The sequence below is a fragment of the Ranitomeya variabilis genome, chromosome 3, assembly GCF_051348905.1.
Source record: "Ranitomeya variabilis isolate aRanVar5 chromosome 3, aRanVar5.hap1, whole genome shotgun sequence".
NCBI classification, from domain to species: domain Eukaryota; kingdom Metazoa; phylum Chordata; class Amphibia; order Anura; family Dendrobatidae; genus Ranitomeya; species Ranitomeya variabilis.
Window position 1 is genome coordinate 615,293,388 of NC_135234.1, and position 19,711 is coordinate 615,313,098.

At 44.2% G+C, this 19,711-nt stretch overlaps 1 protein-coding gene across 4 annotated transcripts in view; it reads right to left on the reverse strand.

Annotated features, from left to right (window-relative positions):
• Positions 1-19,711, reverse strand: part of ERICH6B (glutamate rich 6B) — a 412,645-nt gene that overhangs the window by 184,047 nt on the left and 208,887 nt on the right. For all 4 annotated transcript variants that reach the window (XM_077297367.1, XM_077297366.1, XM_077297365.1 and 1 more), the window contains one exon: positions 19,605-19,681. In XM_077297367.1, coding sequence (XP_077153482.1) covers positions 19,605-19,681 — 77 coding nt within the window. The remainder of the gene's footprint in view (positions 1-19,604; positions 19,682-19,711) is intronic.

The window sequence follows — 19,711 nt, forward strand, 5'->3', positions numbered from 1 at the left end:
TTACAAGCGAACACATCGCTGGATCGCTGTCACACACAACGATCCAGCGATGTCAGCGGGTGATCAAGCGACGAAAGAAAGTTCCAAACGATCTGCTACGACGTACGATTCTCAGCAGGGTCCCTGATCGCTGCTGCGTGTCAGACACTGCGATATCGTAACGATATCGCTAGAACGTCACGAATCGTACCGTCGTAGCGATGGAAATTTCACTGTGTGACGGTACCCTTAGGGTATGTGTCCACGTTCAGGATTGCATCAGGATTTGGTCAGGATTTTTCATCAGTATTTGTAAGCCAAAACCAGGAGTGGGTGATAAATACAAAAGTGGAGCATATATTTCTATTATACTTTTCCCCTAATTGTTCCACTCCTGATTTTGGCTTACAAATACTGATGAAAAATCCTGACCAAATCCTGATGCAATCCTGAACGTGGACACATACCCTAACTCAATGGCTTCAGGAAGCAAGTTATAAAACATTCATAGATGACCACTGAAAACGTTCACGAAAATCAGTGTGGCCATCTTTCATTTTCAAAAAATGCTAGTATTACGCAGCACATCTTAAAACCCCAGTCTGCTTTGAAATCTTTGACTGGGAGAGACCTTGCTGATGCAGTATAACTACGGTACCATGTTTCTTGTTGCTGTACTCAGTGTTGGCATGGTGTATGACATCTGACATGAAACTGTCTTCCACAACCTGAGCTTTGTATCAGAGTTTGGATTTTCCTCACCCAGTTTAAAGCCTCATACACAACAGTTTGTGTTTCAGTTAATGACTGTTTCAAGCTACATATGAAAATGATGATCATGATCACCTGTTTGGTATAACGGATTTCTCATACAACTGAATAGCTTCCTACAAAACCCTGACTTTGTGGAAGTGTACCCTGTAGAATCAATGCTGTCTTGAAGGCAAACAGTGGTCATACCAAATATTGATTTGATTTTCATTTTTCTTTAGTTCATTCATTTTGCTAACTAATAAAAATCAACTACTAAATATTAAAACTTCTCATGTTAACAACAATCTTACTTTGCTGCCCTGTTAGAGCAAAGAAGGGGTTAATGTAAGTCCGCAAGGACAGGGTCCTCTCCCCTCTGTACTAGTCTGTCATTGTAAATTTATTTTCTGTTAACAATATCTATAACCCTGTATGTAACCCCTTTTCTCATGTACAGCACTATGGAATTAATGGTGCTATATAAATACAGTAAATAATAATAATAATGTCTTCAGGCCTGAAACAAAGACTTGTTCCCATGATCAGGAAGTAGCAGCGCTTTGGAAGCAGTGTATTTTCACTGTGTCCAAAGCGCTGCATTCTTATCACGCAGGTAAATCTGCATGTGTTCACTGACCAATGCGGATTTACCGCACTCAGTGCACATCTAAAGTGGAAATTTCAGTTGCGGAGACTAGCGTCCTCGCAACAGAAGCTAACATGCTGTGGCTTGTAAACCTGCACCATGGGTGCGTTTATGCAGCGATAAATAGAAGCACAGTGGGCATGGGATTTCTATAAATCCCATCCACTATGCTTGTACTGTAGAACGCAGCGTTTTTAATGCTGTGCAAGTGTGATGTGTCCAAATAGCTGTTATTCCTGATTTTGGGCACGCAGCCTTAATGGTATAATTAAGCTGGTCGGATACAGAGAGTGTCTTATTATGCAGCTATGTATTCCACAATTTTCATTAGAAATGCTTACATGTGTAGATGGAACATCTATATTCATGATGAAGCCTACAAATTAACCTATTCAAGAGCCATAACATTTCATTTTCTGTCTATATAGCTGTATGAGGGCCATTCATTTTTACCACATAGTGTACTGGAAAACAGGAATAAAAATTCCAAGTGCGGTGAAATTGCAAAAATAGTTCAATTCCACAAGTGTTTTTTGGGCTTTTTGGTTACCATGTTCACTATATGGTAAAAATTGACCTGAAAATATGATTTGCCAGGTCAGTGTGAGTATACAGATACCAATCATGTATAGTTTCTTTTTTTAATTTAGGTGTGGTAAAAAATTTTTGGAAATTTGTAAAGAAATATTTTGTTCATGTTGCCATTTTCCAAGAAACATAACGTTTTCATTTTTCGGCATCTGGGACTGTGTGAGGGCTTATTTTTTGGGCACCAATGTCACATTTTTAATAATAATACCATTTTGGGGTAGATATGATGTTTTGATCACCTCTTATTGCATTTTATTGAAATGTTGTGGCAGCCAAAAAACATAATTCTGGGGTTTTGATTTTTTTTGCTTGCTACACAATTTACTTATCGGATTAATTTACGTTATATTTTATAGATCAGACATTTCTGAACACAACAATACCAAATATTTTCATTTGTAATTGTTTTATTTTTAATGGGACAAAAGGGGGGTTATTTTAACTTTGTGCTTTTTTATTTTTTTTATTTTTTACTTTTTACTAACTTCAATAGTCCTCTTAGCAGACTTGAAGCTGCGATCTTCCGATCACCTGTGCTACACATAGCAGTGCTCTAGCACTGCTACGAATAGCAGAAATCACATTCTCTTATTAATGTAGGCCTGTAATGACAGGAGGATCGTAATGACAGATACAGGGTCATCAGCAGACCCCCAGCTGCAATAACAACCCATAGGCGCCCTGCAATCATGTGACAGGGGCGACAATGGGGGGCGTGTGTTAAAACCTGCACATTTGGATTTGTCTTTGACTCCCAAGCATTTTCCTCAAAATCTGCAAATTTGGGAAAGGCCAGTAAATGATTGAGATTCCACTAAGACTGTGTGCACACGGTGGCTATTATCGGCGGTAACATTACCTCAGGTAAGATTGTTACCGTCGGTCAGAGTGCGGCGGGGTCACACTGTCAGATGTCAGCATTACCTCCCAGCTGTGACTGGGAGCCACTGTAAAAAGCTTACCGCAGGTCACAGGAGTCGGCTGATGAGAGACTACTACTCCCATCAGCCTATGCCTGCTGTCGCTGATAATAATGGGAACAGGTGGCTGCTGATGGGCATAGTCATTAGCCGGTGCCTGTGCTCAAAGTAAGGAAAAAAAAAAGTTAAAATAAAGAAATAAATATTGAAATAAAAGTAAACACAGTGTATACTCACTTACACCTTATCCCTGAAGCCCTGGTCTTTTGTAAAAAATAAATAAATAAAAAAACACCATATTCTCACATTAATGCCTAATCCCCAAGCCCATGTCACCTGGAAAAGAGAAAAATAATAAACCACCATATCCCTCACCTATCTGCTGTAATCCATACTGTCCCACAATGATTCAGATCACTTATAGAGTGTTCACATCAGCTGATGTAACTGCTATACCTGGCAATACACTGACAGGAGCATGTAATCACTCCTGCAGTGTGTAGTGCTGAGTGGCCGTAAGTGAGGTCACCGGAGTTCATCAGGTGATGAGCCCAGGTGACCTCACTTACGGCACTGCTGCATAAGAAAGTTCTCATGCAGCAGAGTTGCCGTAAGTGAGATCACCGGGGCTCAACAGCTGATGAACTCAGCTCATTCAGCGCTACACACTGCAGGAGTGATTACACACTCCTGTCAGTGTGTAATTAGTCTCCAGAATCGCCGGGGGACATTATGGATTATCTCTTCACTTCGGACAGGTGAGGAATATAGTTGTTTATTATTTTAATTCATTTGCAGGGGACAATGGCTTCAGTGGATTGGGCGATGATGTGAGTATGGTATAATTTAGAGTCAATGAAGGAATCTTTGTCATTATTTCAAATAAAGGACTTTATTCCGGGTGTGTGGTTTTTTTAAAACAATATCACTATGGGGTTAGTAATAGGGTTATCTTATAGATACCTCTCCATTACTAACATCTGGGCTTGATGTCACTAGACAATACAAAGGTGACATCAACCCCACAAATATGAACCCCACTTGCCACTGCCACATGACAAGTGGGAAGAGCCGGCCAAAGCACCAGAATTGGGGCATCTAATAAATGCACCTTTTTTGGAGTGGCTGTGGGCTGGTATTTTTAGGCTGGGGGGCAATATCCATGACCCCTTACCAGCCTGAGAGTATCAGCCCACAGCTGTTAGCTTTACCTTGGCTGGTTGTCAAAAATGGAAGAGACCCCACACTGTTTTTAATTTATTTATTTAAATTAATTATCTTTCCTCCTCACACATTTCCCTACCTGATCTATCTATCAAAATAAATGAAATCACACTTTCCCCTGTCCCCAAAATCCGCTGCATTGGAGTAACCCTGGACTCTGCCCTGTTCTTCAAACCGCATATCCAAGCTCTCGCCACCTCCTGTCGCCTCCAGCTCAAAAATATTTTTAGAATCCATCCTTTCCTCAACCCTCACTCTACCAAAATGCTTGTGCATGCCCTAATCATCTCCCTCCTCGACTACTGCAACATCCTCCTCTGTGGTCTACCTTCTAACACTCTCGCACCCCTCCAGTCCATCCTTAACTCTGCTGCCCGACTAATTAATCTCTCTCCTCACTACACTCCTGCTTCCCCTCTTTGCAAATCCCTTCACTGGCTCCCAATTTCCCAGCGTATCCAGTTTAAACTACTAACAGTGACCTACAAAGCCATCGATAACCTTTGTCATCCATATATTTCCAAACTAATCTCTCAATATCTTCCTTCGCGTAATCTCCGGTCCTCCCAAGACCTCCTTCTCTCCTCCACGCTTATTCGCTCCTCACCCAATCGCCTCCAAGACTTCTCCCGAATATCCCCCATCCTCTGGAATTCTGTGCCCCAACATGTCCGGTTATCCACCACATTTGGATCCTTCATAAGAAACCTGAAAACCCACCTCTTCAAAGATGCTTACAGCCTGTAACAACCACACGGCCACTTCAACACCATTGGAGCTACTGCAACCCTCGACCTACTGTCTCCTTCCCCATAATCCTGTAGAATGTAAGCCCGCAAGGGCAGGGTCCTCTCCCCTCTGTATCAGTCTGTCATTGTTAGTTTTGTTTACTGTAAGTGATATTTGCATTTTGATGTAACCCCTTCTCATGTACAGCATCATGTATAGCAATGGTGCAATATAAATAATAATAATAATAATAATAATAATAATAATAATTAAAAAATGGCATGGTGACCCCTCTATTCTTGATGAGCAGCCATGCTAAAACTGACAACTGAGGGCTTCAGCCCACAGCTGTCAGTTTTGTATACATGCAAGAATAGAGTAAAATAGTCCACCAAGAAAAAGTAAAAGCAAAGTAATTTTATTAGACTAATTATATAGAAGGCATCAAAAAGATAACATTAAAAGAACCATATCCTTGACAGAGCTGTAGAAGACAAGGAATCTGGTGCAGCAAAAATCAAGTGCAAACACACAGGTACAGCATAGTAGAGTCTAGTAGTGAGGCATATGAATACTACTAAAGTGACAGAGCTTCAAGTCTTATCCAGGAAGATAGTCAGTGAGACATATGTAGCCGTGTCAGCATAAGTGCAAAAAGTAAGATATCCAATATATCATCATAATCAATAAATATGCTAATATTGACTCGGCAACACCAGGATCACATATGGTAAATGCTCTTACCCATGGCTGTCCTGCAAATCATACGTGTACATGTACCCCCAACGCACGTTTCGCGTGGGCTTTGTCAGGGGAGCACTCAGATATACAGTATAATATCTTTCTTTCCGTTCTTGTCTAGCCTAATATTTTAGCAAAGAGCAGATTGGCGGGAGGCACTCATAGCAATCCGGCAATGACAACCATAGAGATCTGTTTCAGACCACTGGTTGTCATGCCGACCCATTGGTGACCTGCGATCATGTGAAGGGGTCACCGATGGGTGGGATTTACGACGCGCTTCCGTTGAGCGTGAGTTAAATGCCGCTGTCAGAGAGTTATGGTCATGGGGGATTCCCTGTTGAGAGGAACAGAGGCCGCTATCCGCAGACCGGATATACTGTAATCTCAAGAGAAATGTGCTGTCTTCCAGGTGCAAAAACTAAAGATGTGTCTGACAGGATATCAGGTCTCTTCAGACCTACAGACGACCACCTATTCCTGCTTATACATGTGGGGACAAATGACACCGCAAGAAAGTACCTGGAAACCATCTGCACTGACTTTGAAAACTTTGGTAAGAAAGTGAAAGAACTGGGAGCGCAGGTGGTCTTCTCTTCCATCCTCCCAGTGGATGGCCATGGAACAAGGAGGTGGAATAAGATTCTGCAGGTGAACAACTGGCTACGTAGATGGTGAGATGGTGCAGTCAGCAAGGATTTGGATTTCTGGATCATGGAGTGCATTACCTAAACGATGGACTGCTTGCTAGAGATGGGGTGCACCTTACAAAGACTGAAAAATATGTAATTGGAAGTCGCCTTGCTGCACTCATCAGGAGAGCTTTTAACTAGAACAATGGCGGAAGGGAAGCAAAAGGCCAGAAAAAGCCATACACCTGACAAATACTGTTGAGAACTATGCTATTAGAAGTGGAAAGGAAGAACAAAGACAAAAAAATCTAAATAATTAAAATACTGGAGGAAGAGAAACCAATCACAAACTGAAATGTTTCTATAAAAATGAACAAAGCATGGGCAACAAACAAGTAGAATTGGAACTACTAACAAAAGAGAAGAAATATGATGTCATTGGAATCACTGAAACTTGGTTGGGCAATACACATGATTGGAATACAAGGCTAGAAGGATACAACTTATTTGCAAGAAACACACTTGATAAACGAGGAGGAGGTGTCGCATTGTATGTTAGAAAAGCATGTATCTGCACAGAGATTGAAGCTTCAGAGACTGGGAGCTCTGTGGAAATGGTTTGGGTAAGAATACAAGGAGAGAACAATGGAAAGGACACCATTGTAGGCATTTACTACAGGCTGCCTGTGCAAGCTGATGATGTGGATGAGCTCGTCATGCATCAAATGTCCAAGTTCTCCAAAAAATATGACATAGTGGTCATGGAAGATTTCAACTATCCAGACATTTGTTGGGAATCTCTCTCAGGCAAAACTTACAGGTCAATCAAATTCTTATCCTCTCTTGCTGACAACTTTATCTTCCAAAAGATAGGGGAGACAACAAGGAGATCTGCTACCTTGAGGCCATGTGCACATGTTCAGTGTTTTTCGCTATAAAAACGTGATAAAAACGTGAAAAAAACGCTTACATATGCCTCCTATTATTTATAGTGTATTCCGCATTTTTTGTGCAAATGTTGCATTTTTTTCCGCAAAAAAATCGCATCGTGGAAAAAAAAGCAACATGTTTATTAAAAATGCGGAATTGCGGGGATTCCGCACACCTAGGAGTGCATTGATCTGCTTACTTCCCGCACGGGGCTGTGCATACCATGCGGGAAGTAAGCAGATTATATGCGGTTGGTACCCAGGGCGGAGGAGAGGAGACTCTCCTCCACGGACTGGGCACAATATAATTGGTCAAAAAAAAAGAATTAAAATAAAAAATAGTCATATACTCACCTTCGATGGCCCCCGGAGTGTTCCCGCCTCTCACCGCTGCATGCTGCCGCTTCGGTTCCTAAAGATGGTGTGGTTCAGGACCTACGATGACGTCGCTGTCTTGTGATTGGTCGCGAGACCGGTCATGTGACCGCTCACGTGACCGCGACGTCATCGAAGGTCCTGAACCACACCATCTATAGGAACGGACGCCGCTGAGGATATCGGCTGTCTGCAGAGGGTGAGTATAACCATTTTTTTATTTTTTTAATTATTTTTAAACATTCTATCTTTTACTATAGATGCTGCATAAGCAGCATCTATAGTAAAAAGTTGGTCACACTTGTCAAACACTATGTTTGACAAGTGTGACCAACCTGTCAGTCAGTTTTCCAAGCGATGCTACAGATCGCTTGAAAAACTTTAGCATTCTGCAAGCTAATTACGCTTGCAAAATGCTAAAAAAAAATGCGGATTTCTTGCAGAAAATTTCCGGTTTTCTTCAGGAAATTTCTGCAAGAAATCCTGACGTGTGCACATACCCTGAATCTAATCCTTATAAACAAGGAGGAAATGGTTGAGGAGATAACGGTGGCTGGGACCCTAGGAGGTAGCGACCATGCTATTTTAGAATTTTGAATAACTAGAGGAGGAAGACCTGTGAAAACTCAGACTTCAAGGTTAGATTTCAGAATTTTAAGGGACTCAGAAAGAGAATCGGAGGGAACCAATGGCTGGATATCCAGAAGGACAAAAATGTCCAGGAAGGACGGGAAATCTTGAAAAATTAAATTCTCAAAGCACAATCCCAAAAAGAAGGAAGAATACAAAGCATTTAAGGAAACCAGGATGGATGAAGACAGAACTTAAACACATGCTAAAAAGGAAGAAAGAAATGTTTATCAAATGGAAAGAGGGAGGCATATCTAAAGAAGAATATAATGCTGTCTGCAGAACCTGCAGGGCATGAATCAGATTATCTAAAGCTGACAATGAATTAAGGCTTGCAAGAGACGTCAAAAGCCATAAAAAAGTATTTTGGGGATAATGTCAAAAGTAAAAGAAAAGTCAAGGATGCTATAGGATTTTTACAGGATGAAAATGATGAAATGGTAAGAAAGGATATTGAGAAGGCCGAACTTTTAAATTCCTATTTTGCATCTGTTTTCTCTCAGAAAGGAAATGTAACATCAACTGATCTTCACTGTCCTATTAAAGGAATAGAAGAATCCAGGATATCTATAAACAGAAAGATAGTGAGGAAACACTTAGCTAACATAAATGAATTCAAGTCTCCAGGTCCAGATGAATTACACCCCACAGAGTACTCAAGGAGATAGCAGAAGAAATATTTGAACCACTCTCCATAATCTTTGAAATTTCTTGGAGAACAGGAGATGTCCCAGAAGACTGGAGAAGAGCAAATGTTGTTCCTATCTTCAAAAAGGGGAAGAAGGTGGACCCAGGGAACTACAGTGGGGCAAAAAAGTATTTAGTCAGTCAGCAATAGTGCAAGTTCCACCACTTAAAAAGATGAGAGGCGTCTGTAATTTACATCATAAGTAGACCTCAACTATGGGAGACAAACTGAGAAAAAAAAATCCAGAAAATCACATTGTCTGTTTTTTTATCATTTTATTTGCATATTATGGTGGAAAATAAGTATTTGGTCAGAAACAAAATTTCATCTCAATACTTTGTAATACATCCTTTGTTGGCAATGACAGAGGTCAAACGTTTTCTGTAAGTCTTCACAAGGTTGCCACACACTGTTGTTGGTATGTTGGCCCATTCCTCCATGCAGATCTCCTCTAGAGCAGTGATGTTTTGGGCTTTTCCCTTGGCAACACGGACTTTCAACTCCCTCCAAAGGTTTTCTATAGGGTTGAGATCTGGAGACTGGCTAGGCCACTCCAGGACCTTGAAATGCTTCTTACGAAGCCACTCCTTCGTTGCCCTGGCGGTGTGCTTTGGATCATTGTCATGTTGAAAGACCCAGCCACGTTTCATCTTCAATGCCCTTGCTGATGGAAGGAGGTTTGCACTCAAAATCTCACGATACATGGCCCCATTCATTCTTTCATTTACCCGATCAGTCGTCCTGGCCCCTTTGTAGAGAAACAGCCCCAAAGCATGATGTTTCCACCACCATGCTTTACAGTAGGTATGGTGTTTGATGGATGCAACTCAGTATTCTTTTTCCTCCAAACACGACAAGTTGTGTTTCTACCAAAAAGTTCCAGTTTGGTTTCATCAGACCATAGGACATTCTCCCAAAACTCCTCTGGATCATCCAAATGCTCTCTAGCAAACTTCAGACGGGCCCGGACATGTACTGGCTTAAGCAGTGGGACACGTCTGGCACTGCAGGATCTGAGTCCATGGTGGCGTAGTGTGTTACTTATGGTAGGCCTTGTTACATTGGTCCCAGCTCTCTGCAGTTCATTCACTAGGTCCCCCCGCGTGGTTCTGGGATTTTTGCTCACCGTTCTTGTGATCATTCTGACCCCACGGGGTGGGATTTTGCGTGGTGCCCCAGATCGAGGGAGATTATCAGTGGTCTTGAATGTCTTCCATTTTCTAATTATTGCTCCCACTGTTGATTTCTTCACTCCAAGCTGGTTGGCTATTGCAGATTCAGTCTTCCCAGCCTGGTGCAGGGCTACAATTTTGTTTCTGGTGTCCTTTGACAGCTCTTTGGTCTTCACCATAGTGGAGTTTGGAGTCAGACTGTTTGAGGGTGTGCACATGTGTCTTTTTATTCTGATAACAAGTTTAAACAGGTGCTATTACTACAGGCAATGAGTGGAGGAAAGAGGAGACTCTTAAAGAAGAAGTTACAGGTCTGTGAGAGCCAGAAATCTTGATTGTTTGTTTCTGACCAAATACTTATTTTCCACCATAATATGCAAATAAAATGATAAAAAAACAGACAATGTGATTTTCTGGATTTTTTTTTCTCAGTTTGTCTCCCATAGTTGAGGTCTACCTATGGTGTAAATTACAGACGCCTCTCGTCTTTTTAAGTGGTGGAACTTGCACTATTGCTGACTGACTAAATACTTTTTTGCCCCACTGTATAGGCCAGTGCGTCTGACATCTAGATCAGGAAAGATCTTTGAACAAATTATTAAACAACATGCATGTAAGTACCTGGATAAGAATTAAGTAATTAATCAGAGTCAGCATGGGTTTGTAACTAATAAGTCATCTGAGACTAACCTAATTTCCTTCTATGACAGAATCACTGACTGGGTAGATCAGGGAAACGCTGTAGATATAGTATATCTTGACAAAGTATCTCACACGATCCTTATTGAAAAAATAACTAAGTATGGAATGGACAAGGCATCTGTTGGCTGGATTCATAAATGGCTTAGTGATGGACCCAAAGAGTGGTCGTAAATGGCTGCATGTCCAGTTGGAAGAATGTCTCAAGTGGGGTACCACAGGGCTCTGTTCTGGGCCCTGTATTGTTCAACATCTTTATCAATGATTTAGATGAAGGAATTGATGGCACACTGATTAAATTAGCTGATGACACAAAACTAGGAGGGATAGCTAATACTAGAGAATAGAGGATTCAAAAAGATATAAATAAACTGGAGCAGTGGGCAGCAAATAACAATGGTTTTTAACAGGGAAAAATGTAAATTACTACATCTGGGCAATAAAAATGAAAAAAGCATATACAGAATGGGAGGAATAGGGCTAAGCAACAGCACATGTGAAAAAGACTTGGGTATACTAATAGATCATAAACTGAACATGAGTCAACAGTGTGATGCAGCAGCAAGAAAGGCAAATGCAATTCTGGGATGTATTAATAGAAGCATGCAGTCTAGATTACGTAAAGTCATTATTGCCCACTATTCCTCTTTGGTCAGACCTCAGAATGGTGACCAGTCTGCAAACCATGTCCTATGAGGAACGGTTACAGGATTTGGGAATGTTTAGCTTGCAAAAAAGAAGACTAAGAGGAGATTTAATAGCTGTCTACAAATATTTCAAGGGCTGTCACATTGTAGAAGGATCATCTTTATTCTCATTTGCACAAGGAAAGACTAGAAGCAATGGGATGAAACTGAATGGGAGGAGACACAGATTAGATATTAGGAAAAACTTTTTAACAGTTAGGGTGATCAATGAGTGGAACAGGCTGCCACGAGAGGTGGTAAGCTCTCCTTCCATGGAGGTCTTCAGAGGCTGGCCAGACATCTGTCTGGGATGATTTAGTGAATCCTGCTGTGAGAATCAGACTGCACTCAGATGTCAACCGAGTGCAGTCCTATTGTGAGATCGTTTGGAATACCTGGGGTGGACCCACAGATCCACGACAATGAACCTCCCAAGGGTGAGCTGACCAGGTAAACCACCCCCTATACAGGGAGCGTTAGGGGCAGACCCAAGGGAGACTATTGCTGCAGAAGCTGGAACCCGGAGACAGGTAGTAGGAGGTAAGAGCTGGGTACAGGCGAGAACAAAGGAGCACTGAGAAGGGGAAGACACAAAGGAAGCAGGACAGAGACACCAGACTAACAGAGTATGGAGAGGACACTGGGATGACTGGACGAGGAGACAAGGAAGCCTGGGAGAGACAGAGAAGCTGAACTGGCTGGACAGAGTGGAGACTCAAAACAGGCAGTGCAAAGACAAAGGTGGACCTGAGTCACAGAAGCACAAATGACAGACAGGCAAGGAGCAGAGGAAGGAAACGCCTTATATACATGGAGTGCTGGAGGACTTCCGGGTTACGGTCCTCCAGGATCACAGAGAGGAGATACAGAGCACCTGTAAATCAGAAAGAGGAAGTGCTGGAGTGGGCGGTGCGCACGCGCACCCGACGAGAGCCCGGGAGCGGACAAGAATGAAGGAGAGGACGCACACCTGCAGGAGGAGCGCGCCGCAGCGGGTATGAATGAGCGGAAGGAGTGGCCGTGACAGTACCCCTCCACTTACTCCCCTCCTTTCTAAGACCAGACAGAAACCTAGATAAAATCTGAGGAGCTTGTATGTTCTCACAGGGCTCCCAAGACCTCTCCTCGGGACCAAAACCCTTCCAATCAACCAAAAACACACCTTATCACCAGGCTGAAATAACGGAGGATCCAGGCGTCTCTTATCAGCATTTCTCTTAGTCCTGGCCTGTGCCTGTTCTAACGCGATTTTGGTCTCACGCCAGACCCTGGAGAACTCCTCAGACAGAAGATCGGCCGCCGGCACACCCGAGACAGGAAGTACCGGCAGAGGAATACCAGGATGTTGCCCGTAGACGATAAAGAAGGGAGACTTGGAAGAAGAAACATTGATATGGTTATTGTATGTGAACTCGGCCCATGGAAGCAAATCAGACCAGTCATTTTGATGACCGTTGGAAAAATTACAAAGATAAGTCATTAGAATTTGGTTTGTGCGCTCTGCTTGTCCATTGGTCTGTGGATGGTAAGCTGTAGAGAAATCTAGAGTAATGTTCATTAGTTTGCAAAGAGCCCGCCAAAATCGAGAGGTGAACTGGACTACTCTATCAGATACAATGTGTAGCGGGAAACCGTGAATCCGGAAGATATGAGTAATGAAGATTCTTGCCAATTCTGGAGCAGAAGGTAAGCCTGGCAAAGGAACGAAATGAGCTATCTTGGAGAATCGATCTACGACCACAAATATGACTGTATGACCAGAAGACCGGGGTAAATTGGTAATGAAATCCATTGCAATATGTTGCCATGGAGCCGAAGGAACTGGAAGTGGATGCAGGAGACCGGAGGGCAGACGTCTAGGAACCTTGTTCCTTGCACATGAAGGACATGCAGCGACAAAACCTTGGACATCCGGAAGAAGAGATGGCCACCAATAGTGGCGTGAAATGAGAGCAAGTGTCTTCTTATATCCCACATGGCCTGCCAGTTTAGAGGCATGACCCCAACGAAGAACTTGAGTCCTCTTGTTCTCCTGGACAAAGGTCTTACCAGGAGGCAAGGAAGACAAGCTAGCCGGAGCCACAAGAATGATTTTGCTTGGATCCACGATATGTGAAGGCTCCTCTTCCGCATCGGATGCGAGGAAAGATCTGGATAAAGCATCAGCCTTGAGATTCTTGTCGCCGGGACGGAAATGTAATTCAAAGTCAAAGCGGACAAAGAATAACGACCATCTGGCTTGTCGGGGGTTAAGTCTTTGCGCTGAGCGGATATACTCCAGATTCTTGTGGTCAGTATAGATCTTGAAAGGATGAACAGCTCCTTCTAGCAGATACCGCCACTCCTCCAATGCCAACTTGATGGCCAATAGTTCCTTGTCGCCAATGGTGTAATTTCTTTCAGAGACGGAAAAGATCTTGGAAAAGAAACCACAGGTAGCCAGTTGTCCGGAAGAAGATCTCTGGGAAAGTACTGCGCCAACGCCGATGGCAGAGGCATCTACTTCTAAAATGAAGGGCTTATTGATCTCAGGTCGACGGAGTACAGGAGCCGAGGCAAAGGCTTGTTTAGAGAGCGAAAAGCATCTTCAGCCTCCAAAGACCAAACATGAGAGTTAGATCCTTTACAAGTCAAGGCTGAAATTGAGGCGACCAGAGAGGAAAAATGTGGGATAAACTGCCGATAATAATTTGCGAATCCAAGAAAGCGTTGAATTGCCTTTACTCCCTGCGGACGCGGCCAGTTAAGCACAGCAGACACTTTATCCGGGTCCATCCGCCAACCAGAATCAGAAATTACATAGCCAAGAAATGGTAGCGAAGTTTGTTCTAAAACGCACTTTTCGAGATAGGCGTAAAGATGGTTTTCTCTTAGTCGAGACAGAACTTGGCAGACGTGTCTTCTGTGGGAAGCTAGATCCAAAGAAAACACAAGAATGTTGTCCAGATATACCACTACACTGGAGTAGAATAAGTCCCGGAAAACATCATTCACAAACTCCTGAAACACCGCTGGAGCATTACACAGGCCGAAAGGCATGACTAAATATTCATAGTGGCCATCTCGGGTGTTGAAGGCGGTTTTCCATTCGTCACCAGAGCGAATACGGATGAGGTTGTAGGCTCCACGAAGATCCAGTTTTGTAAAAATACGTGCTCCCCTAAGACGATCAAACAACTCAGGAATGAGTGGAAGTGGATACTTGTTCTTGATCGTGAGGTTGTTGAGACCACAGTAGTCTATACAAGGATGGAGGGTTCCATCCTTCTTCTTAATGAAGAAAAAACCTGCGCCTGCTGGAGAGGAAGACTTGCGGATAAAGCCTTTAGCTAGATTCTCCTGAACATATTCAGACATGGCTTGTGTCTCGGTAGGAGACAACGGGTAGATTCGACCTCGAGGCGGAGTAGAACCTGGTACAAGATCAATTGGGCAGTCGTATGGTTGATGCGGAGGCAAGGTCTCTGCTTCTCTCTTATTGAAGACATCCAAAAAAGCCTGATATGAGGAAGGTAAATTTGAGGATTCAGAAATAAGACAAGAAGGTTTTCTTGGCTGAACCGGAAGAAGACAGTTCTTCTGACAGAAGAGACCCCAACGCAGGATTTCACCTGACCGCCAGTCAAGAGTAGGCTCATGAATCCTCAACCAAGGAAGACCAAGCAAAATAGTATGAGACAAGGAAGGCAGCACATAGAAGGCGATCTTTTCCTGGTGCAGAATTCCAATTTGAAGCTCCAATTCTTCAGTAACCAAGGTAACAGATTCCTGCAGAGGTTGACCGTCAACCGACGCAATCTGTCGAGGAGTCTCCAGGGATCTGACTGGAATCCGCAATCTCCTAACAGCCTCGAGATGAATGAAATTCCCAGCAGCCCCAGAATCTATATAGGCAAAATCAGAAAAACGCTTATCACCCAAATGCAAAAGAACAGAAAGAGTAAGGGGTTGAGAGGGTTCAGAGATACCTAGGGAGACCTCTCTTACCTGCCTTAGGTGGAGGCGTTTCCCAGCCTGACTGGACAAGAACACAAAAGATGTGATGCACTGCCGCAATAGAAGCAAAGACCTTGGGTTAGCCTTTCCTTCCGACTCTGGTCTACAGGTTTTAGGCGATCCATCTGCATAGGTTCTGGAGCAGTACTAGCAGAAGTCAAATCTGAACGAGGACGGGAAGAACTAGGAATAGCCGGATGAAGACGAGGAGACCTTCTCTCTCTAGCGGTTTCCCGAGAACGTTCTTGAAAACGTAAATCGATGCGGGTCGCCAAAGAAATAAGATCCTCCAGGGAGGTCGGAGTATCACGACCCGCTAACTCGTCCTTGATCCGAGGAGAAAGCCCCCGCCAGAAAGCTCCTACCAGAGCCTTATTATTCCATCCTAATTCGGATGAAAGAGTGCGAAACCGGATGGCGTATTGACCCACCAAAAGCGTACCTTGATGGAGGTTTAAAAGGGACCAAACGACCCGGTTTGTCAAATACCTTGCGGAAAGTATCAAGAAAGATGGAAAGTTGAGAAACGAGAGGATCATCCCGCTCCCAGAGAGGATTAACCCATGCCAAAGCCTCACCCTCCAGGTGTGAAATTACAAAGGCTACTTTAGCATGGTCAGTGGGATACTGCAAGGGAAGTAACTCAAAGTGGAGCTGGCATTGGTTTAGAAACCCTCTACCCAATTTGGGATCCCCACTATAGCAAGGAGGTTTCGCCAGACGAGGAGGTGGGTGAGGGACTGAAGCCGGGGGAAAAACGGGAGCGGAAGCTTGAAGATCACGAAGGCGATCATCCACTGAAGCCATAAAATTAAGTATATGGGCTTGAGTATCTCGCTGTTGAGCTAGCTCCTGTTGAAAAGTAGCCAGCTGCGAAGCACTACCGGGATCAGAAGCCTGTAGCACGGAGAGTCGAGACTCCATGGACTTCAAAAGGGACATATTCCTGGACTGGTTTTCCCGTAGGAACAATAACTCCTTCAGAGTTGGAGTTGAGGTCCCAGCGGGGTCCATGGCCTGTCTGTACTGTGAGAATCAGACTGCACTCAGATGTCATCCGAGTGCAGTCCTCTTGTGAGATCTTTTGGAATACCTGGGGTGGACCCGCAGATTCACGACAACGAACCTCCCAAGGGTGAGCTAACCAGGTAAACCACCCCCTATACAGGGAGCATTAGGGGGAGACCCAAGGGAGACTATTGCCGCAGAAGCTGGAACCCGGAGACAGGTAGTAGGAGGTAAGAGCTGAGTACAGGCGAGACCAAAGGAGCACTGAGAAGGGGAAGACACGACAGGACAGAGACACCAGACTAACAGAGTACGGAGAGGACACTGGGAGGACTGGATGAGGAGACAAGGAAGCCTGGGAGAGACAGAGAAGCTGAACTGGCTGGACAGAGGGGAGACTCAAAACAGGCAGTACAAAGACAAAGGTGGACCTGAGTCACAGAAGCACAAATGACAGACAGGCAAGGAGCAAAGGAAGGAAACGCCTTATATACATGGAGTGCTGGAGGACTTCCGGGTCACGGTCCTCCAGGATCACAGAGAGGAGATACAGAGCGCCTTTAAATCAGAAAGAGGAAGTGCTGGAGTGGGCGGTGCGCACCCGACTAGAACCAGGGAGCAGAGAAGAATGAAGGAGAGGACGCGCGCCTGCAGGAGGAGTGCGCCGCAGTGGGTAAGAATGAGCGGAAGGAGTGGCCGTGACACCTGCTTTGAGCAGGGGGTTGGACCAGATGGCCTAGGAGGTCCCTTCCAACTCTACCATTCTATGATTCTATAATTTAACTAGTTATCAGCCAAGGGTGGATCGCAATTCCACCAGTGGCTGTTGCCAGCACATGTCAGCTGTATGTATCAGGGGGAGTCCGACATCGGCGTACTATTATGCTCGATGTAAGAAAAGGGTTAATTTCCCAGAGTAGCACGCATGGCATATAAGTCTCCTCACTCTGACATACCAGGCCTGGCTTGCCACTCTCCGCAAGGTGAAATGTTACCACTTAGATCCCAGTCTTAAGCCTCTCACCCTTCCAAAAAAGATCTTATACTTTGCACGATACGAAACACCGTATCTGCAAATTGAGGTTCTGGTTTGGCTTTTACCCTAAGTCATTTGTCAAGGCTTGTTAAAGGGCCCATATGGACTATTAGGATCGCTGAGTCCAATAGGTGTCACTCTCCACAAGGAGAAACGTAACTCCTTAGAGCTCATTCTTCAAATAAAGCTGGGTTGTTTTTAAAACTATCTGGTATTTTGATTTCACTGAACTTTATTGACAGATGTAGATGTGGATTGCATGCATTTTTGTTGCGTTTCTGCTATGGAAAGGCATTAAAAACACATGTGGATTTTCCACATCTACTGTAAGTCTACGGGGAAAATCTGCACAAAAAACAAAGCGTACCCTCAAGAGAAATTGACATGCTGCGAATTTGAAAAATGCACTGCTGGTTAGCAATCAGGCAACCCCCACATGTACTTATGCTGGCTATCAGATGTAAATCATTCAGCTGCGGCAAGAAAAACGAAAACTCCAAGCACTAAAAAATACTCGGAGGACCCCCGAGCATGCTCGAGAAATCTTGAGTAACGAGTATATTCGCTCATCACTATTTATGAAGCATAAATAAAAAGCACATTGGGCAGCAGATTTCCAGAAATCTCATCCACTTAAGACTGCGTTTTTTAAGCAGAGAAAACACGCAGTGTTAAAAACAGGATAAAAACTCATCGTGGGAACATAGCCTAAAGGTATATTCACACACTGCATATTTGTTTTAGAAATTTCGGCAAATGAAGAATCAGTCTATGCATCTAAGGGCTGTCCCACACGTCCAGATAATTCCGGTACCGGAAAAAATCGGTACTGGAGTTATCCGTGTCCGTGTGCCCGTGAGCTCACGTAGGCCATACGTGCGGCACACGTGTGCCGCCCGTGTGGCGAGAGGGTACCACACGGAGCGTGCAGGAGACAGCGCTAAAGTTTAGCGCTGTCCCCTGCATCGTGCTGAAGCCGCGATTCATATCTTCTGTGCAGCAGCGTTTGCTGCATAGAAGATATGAATAATAGTGTTTAAATGAAAGATCTACCTGTCCGCCGCCCCCCCACCCCCTGTGCGCCCCCCGCTGTTCAGAAAATACTCACCCGCATCCCTCGTCGGCTGTCGCTCCTTCCTGGTCTGGCCGCGGCTTCCACTGTATGCAATCACGTGGGGCCGCTCATTTACAGTCATGAATAGGCGGCTCCACCTCCCATAGGGGTGGAGCCGACTATTCATGATTGTAAATGAGCGGCCCCACGTGACCGCATACAGTAGAAGCCGCGGCCAGACCAGGAAGCAGCGACAGCCAACGTGGGAGCGGGTGAGTATTTTCTGAACAGCGGGGGGCGCACAGGGGGAGGGGGGGCGGCGGACAGGTAGATCTTTCATTTAAACACTATTATTCATATCTTCTATGCAGCAAACGCTGCTGCACAGAAGATATGAATCGCGGCTTCAGCACCATGTGGGGGGGACAGCGCTTACTGTAGCGCTGTCTCCTGCACGCCACAGGGACCGCACACGGAGAACGTCCGTGTGAGGTCCGTGTTTTACACGGACCCATTGACTTTAATGGGTCCGTGTAATACGTGCGCTCCCACGAACACTGACATGTCTCCGTGTTTGGCACACGGAGACACGGTCCGCAAAAAATCAATGACATCTGCACAGATGCATTGATTTTAATGGGTCTACGTGTGTCAGTGGCTCCGGTACGTGAGGAAACTGTCACCTCACGTACTGGAGACACTGACGTGTGAAACCGGCCTAAATCGGGTGGTTTTTGCAACATGTGCAGTCAGGGAAAGTTCTGCCACTAATCTGCTACACATGAGTATGTCCTAATCATGCTCACAGTGTGATTATATTCCTTCCGATGAATCCAGATATCTGCTTTCATACTTTGCACATAGTAAGAAATGGTGGTCTTAGGGCTCATTCAGGTGAGTGTATTATATGGATAAATAAAAATCAGATCCATTATGGAACATCTGTATAGCATCCGATTTTTACTGATACATTGCCATCATTAACATAGGAAACTGCATTTGATCATTTACATTTCAAACCGTTGATGAATTAATGCAGATACAAGAAATACACTTTATTCTAATGTGTTTGGGTGTTTGGGGACTTTGCATAATGTTTGTTGGTGGATTACTTACCTGTCGAAGTATCTTAGCATCATCTTGTTCAAAATCTGAAGTACCACCTTCTACCGTGTTTTCACTAGTGATAGAGCCTAGAGGAGATAAATGGTATGAAAATAAGA